General features: G+C 36.9%; 1 protein-coding gene across 1 annotated transcript; it reads left to right on the top strand.

Annotated features, from left to right (window-relative positions):
- The first annotated feature begins 3,310 nt into the window (after positions 1-3,310).
- Positions 3,311-4,265, top strand: LOC136230522 (ethylene-responsive transcription factor RAP2-10-like). The gene has a single exon (XM_066019603.1). The coding sequence runs from the start codon at positions 3,326-3,328 to the stop codon at positions 3,914-3,916; it is 591 nt and encodes a 196-aa protein (XP_065875675.1). The 5' UTR covers positions 3,311-3,325; the 3' UTR covers positions 3,917-4,265.
- The last annotated feature ends 556 nt before the right edge of the window (positions 4,266-4,821 follow it).

Here is a 4,821-nt window from a genome sequence, read left to right as displayed (position 1 = left end):
ATGTTTATTTGGAAATATCTATAGGAGATAGTCCAGTAAAGTGGAAATCTAGGGCCAAATTTCTCGTTATTGATTCGGTGCTTCCATATAATATCATCATAGGGCGCCCGCTCTTAGCTGAATCAGCTGGGGCTTTGTCCATTCACCATCTAGCTTGGCAAATTCCGATGAAAGATGGCATGGTTGTAGCTCAAGCAAATCAGGTGATAGCTCAGGAAACCTATTTGGCTTCGTTAAAAATGTAGCCAACACAGGATCCTATGGTAGAAGAGCGTGAACGAACCAAGCCAGTGGGGGATCTGGAAACGGTTTGGTTGGCCGAAGGGAAGTCAGTCCAGGTTGCTTCGAAGATCCTAGAGCAGCCGAAGGCCGATATTATCACAACTCTGAAAACAAATGTTCAGGCTTTTGTGTGGTGTCCTGCTGATATTACGGGTGTATCTCCAAATCTAATGATGCATTCGCTAAATATCAGGCAAAAACTGAGAAATCACAGCTTAGATAAGCAACATGTAATCAAAGCCGAAATGAAAACGCTGCTAGATTTTGAGCATAAAAAAAGGTGGTTTATACTGAGTGGGTTGCCAATGTCGTATTGGTTTAAAAGGCCAATGGAAAGTGGAGGATGTGCGTTGATTTCATGGACTTAAATAAGTCATGCCCGAAGGATTCATATCCTTTACCTTGCATCGACATTTTGATTGACTCAACTATTGGATATGCTATCTATTCACTTCTGGATGCTGCAGCAGAGTACCATCAGATTCCTATGAATCCCAAAGATATTGCAAATGTTTGTTTTCGAACAAATGAAGGAACGTATGGTTACAACGTGATGTCTTTCGGTCTAAAAAATGCAGGAGCTACTTATTAGAGACTGGTAAACAAGATGTTTGGAGATGTCATTAAAGAAAAAGTGAAAGTCTATGTGGATGACATGATTGTTAAAAGTCGTTCAGTGGAATAGCATGTTGCGAATTTGGCTACCGTTTTTGCCACTCTACAAGAGCATAACTTGAAGCTGAATCCTGAAAATTCAGTAATAATTCTGAGAATAAATTATAAGCACAAAAGTGAGGGATCAGTAAGTGTACCTTTGATCCCAATGAGCTGAAGTATTTATATAGGTTTCTGTAACCTTCAACATTAATGGGGAGGCAGGTGAAGAGTCATGTTTAATAAATGACTTCTTAATGGTTATTAACCATTATGTAACGGTTCTCGTAATTACTGATGTTAGTGCCACTTTGTCCTTTTGGCATTTTTGTATATATCCTAGATATTCATCGGCGGATCCTTATTCATAAGAGTATGGATGACGGATCCTTGGATGTTTAATCCCTTTTGGTGCGTATCTTTGCTTATGGCGGCTCCCTCATCTTTTGTCTAATTATGCTTTTCCTCATGTATAATATTTGGATGTTATCAAATGGAGATGTAGATGAACAGTCATGTCATTACTCATCTTTAATTGATATTAAGTGTCATTAATTCTCCATTAATCCCAATATTCATCCATAAATACCTCGGAGTGGAGGTATTCGAACAGTCAAGTCTTTATTCTCCTCAATGACTATTAATTGACATTTAATTGTATTTATTCCCATTCATGGATGGTTATAAATGCGCAATTGGTATTCTTAGAACTGTCGTGGCGTATGTACGCTCTCCATGAGAACAATTGCAGGTCTCTTTTACCCGCTCTCATCGGGGCGTATCTTATTATGGCATGTCTTGTCATGGCCCACACGGTATGACATAATGCTAGAGACTCATTCCTTTTCTTCATCATTGTATATTTGCCTATACATTAACTATCATTGATTCTACATAAACCATGCATTAATCGTCATTAATCCGATTACAACTTACTATTATTTCTATTAATTTGCTCTTATTTCTCATTCTAGAAAAATTTATTTGGGTTGTTATCAAACCACATACATTATGGAACTACGTTTTCGATTTTCCAAAATCATGCTTTTTGGAGCGTTCCCTCTCTAACCGTTTATTTTCTCTCTCCTAATAAAAAGTATCTAGATAACCTAAAAATTAAGAAATTAAATAATTAAAACTGTTTAGAATATTATCAATTCCTGAATTATTTATTTTTAGTTCATCAACAGTCAAAATTGAGAGCCGAACCTAAAAATCTCTAGTTTTGCTATGACGAGTACCTTATTTCTCTTTCTATTCACCGTTAGATCTAAGCTTATTAAATCTAAACCTTAGGATGTTTTGAATCTACACCTTAGGATTCTAATAAGCCTAGATCTAACGGTGAATGGTCAAATCCAACTTGATCATTAAGGTCTATATGATCAAAATCGCAAACATTAACAACAACACTAACTACAACAGCTAACAGCCGAACTAACGGGGCGTTTGGTATTCTATTGGGATAGGGATAACGATAAAGGTTGGGATATGGACAAGGATAAATAGTTGGGATAAGGATAAAAATATAATTCGAGAATTATTATTCAATGTTTGGTACGTGGGATAGAGATAGAGATAAAATAATACATTTTACTATGTTAACCTTATTTAAATTATGTACATAACATTAATTTGAGGGATAAGATGGACTTTTCCTATTAAAATCGCAGGAGTTTATCCCACCTCCTTATACCACCCCCCTTCCTAGGTATAGGATTTGAGGGATAAGAGACTTATCTCTCATCTGTCTCACTCTTCTATCTCATAAACAAACGCGGGATAACTTATCTCGTATTTTTTATCCCTATCCCACCTCCTATATCCCTCCTAACAAACGGCCCGTAAAGGTTTTTTCTTATCTCCAAAAATAAAGTATTCAATTAAATAAGTATTTTATTTCTCCAAAAAAAATCCTTAATTTTAGTAGTTTTAAATTTTCTTTCTCTCTCTCTAGGTCTAGCATTCCAAAATCCAACCCAATAAAAATAACAAAACATATAAGGCAACAACATTAAGACTCCTACCCTCAACAATACCCCCTTTCCTTTTAAACATTTTCCACAAAGATTTGTGTCGGTGATTTTGGATTTTCTCCTCTCCATCATCAATTTATTTTCTTCCCCCAAAATAAAAGGATTATATAAACCAATAACCGAACCCCCCAAACAAAAAAATTTAATCGGCATCAAACGTGTAAGCAAACCCCGATGACACCCTCTTCCCACACCCAGCAGCAGCTATAGCCATGATCACTAATCTCTCCTCCCGGAGAGAAATAGATCCTTGAATTTCTCTATTCTCCGCTTCTTTTTTTCTGGTTTTTCAGGGGGGACGGGGAGGGGTAGGGGGAGGGAATTTCGTCAATTCGGTCTTAATTTTGGGGGAGATGGAGAAGGCGATGCCGGCGAGGAAGAGAGGCGGTGGAGGAGGCGGAGGAGAAGGGGGTATGGTGGGGGAAAGAGTTTATAAGGGGATAAGGATGAGAAAATGGGGGAAATGGGTGGCTGAGATAAGAGAACCGAATAAGAGGTCAAGGATTTGGCTCGGTTCGTATTCCACACCTGTAGCGGCGGCTCGGGCCTATGATACCGCGGTTTTCTACTTGAGAGGTCCGTCGGCGAGGCTGAATTTCCCTGAGCTTTTGGCCGGAGAAAGAGAAATCGGAGGTGGATGTGAAGATATGTCGGCTGCTTCGATTAGGAAGAAAGCGACGGAGGTTGGAGCTAGAGTTGATGCTTTGGAGGCAGCTTTGAATCATCACCACCACCATCATCATCATCACCGTAGCCACGACGACGGCGACGTCGAGCACCACCGGAGTAGCAGTAGCAGTAGCAATAGTACTAATAATAATAGTCATCATAATAATAATAAATCGGCGGTTGATAGCTCGGAATTCAAGTCTTTCATAGAGCGGGTCGATTTGAATAAAATACCCGACCCGGAAGATTCGGATGTTGAATGGGAAAGGAATTAGAGGAAGAAGAGGAGAAAAAGTCTCTTGCTTTCTTGCTTCCCTTTTTCTTCGGTGATGGCGATGATTATGCTAGCTGCTAACGTACGCCAGGGGGAGGTATGTTAAGATTAAGGTTAAGGATAATATCAAAAAGATATGAAGCGATAAGGACTTAATTAAAAAAGTATTATATATATGTGGATTATTGGGGTACTTAGTAAAGTAAGCTTATGTTTTAATTTTTATTAGGATTTTTATTTTTTTAATATTTTGTGGAATTTTTCTTTTCATAATTTTGGCAAGGAAATTTTGGCTTTTGTAAAATTGATAAATGTATATTAGTTGTTAATTACTTGTTAGTTTGCTTGAATTTTACAATCTTCACTAATTTTTTTTAATAGAAGGATTATCAGTAGTGATCCTTCGGTGTATAATATTATATTATAATATTATATTAGCAGTTGGGATAACGTGACATCATTTTAAATAGAAGGATTATCACTGGTCACGTCTATGGTAGAATTTTTCCTTTTGGAGAGAGCAACTTCTCCGGTCTATTTTTTCTACTAAAAATAGCTTCAATTTTCATTTAATTTCAAAACTAGTTTTAATTTTCAGTTTAATTTTGAAAATTTCTTTAACAGAAAATAGCTTTAACATTTACTTTAAATCTTATCAGTTTTTCCGTACTTCTCCTCACATCATTTTTTTGCTTTGACAAGTTTTGATAGCCATAGTCATGCCAAATTGGCCCATAAATAGTTGAAGATTAAGGATGAGAAAGGATATTGGCCTTTTTTTGTTTTTTTCTGCTTAGGGATATTTGTTTATTCTATTTTTTCTTCACGATTGTCATTTCATATTAAGAGGGGGTTTGTTTACGCCATTTCCACCTCCTGTTTATCTTTTTATATTAAAAATGAGAG

The sequence above is a fragment of the Euphorbia lathyris genome, chromosome 5 (genome assembly GCF_963576675.1).
Source record: "Euphorbia lathyris chromosome 5, ddEupLath1.1, whole genome shotgun sequence".
Classification (NCBI taxonomy): Eukaryota; Viridiplantae; Streptophyta; class Magnoliopsida; order Malpighiales; family Euphorbiaceae; genus Euphorbia; species Euphorbia lathyris.
The sequence above is the reverse complement of the archived record's forward strand: the minus strand, read 5'-3'. Positions and strand labels throughout refer to the sequence as shown.

Coding starts and splice junctions, on each gene's coding strand:
- LOC136230522 (XM_066019603.1), top strand. CDS start 3,326: ATGGAGAAGGCGATGCCGGCGAGGAAGAGAGGCGGTGGAGGAGGCGGA.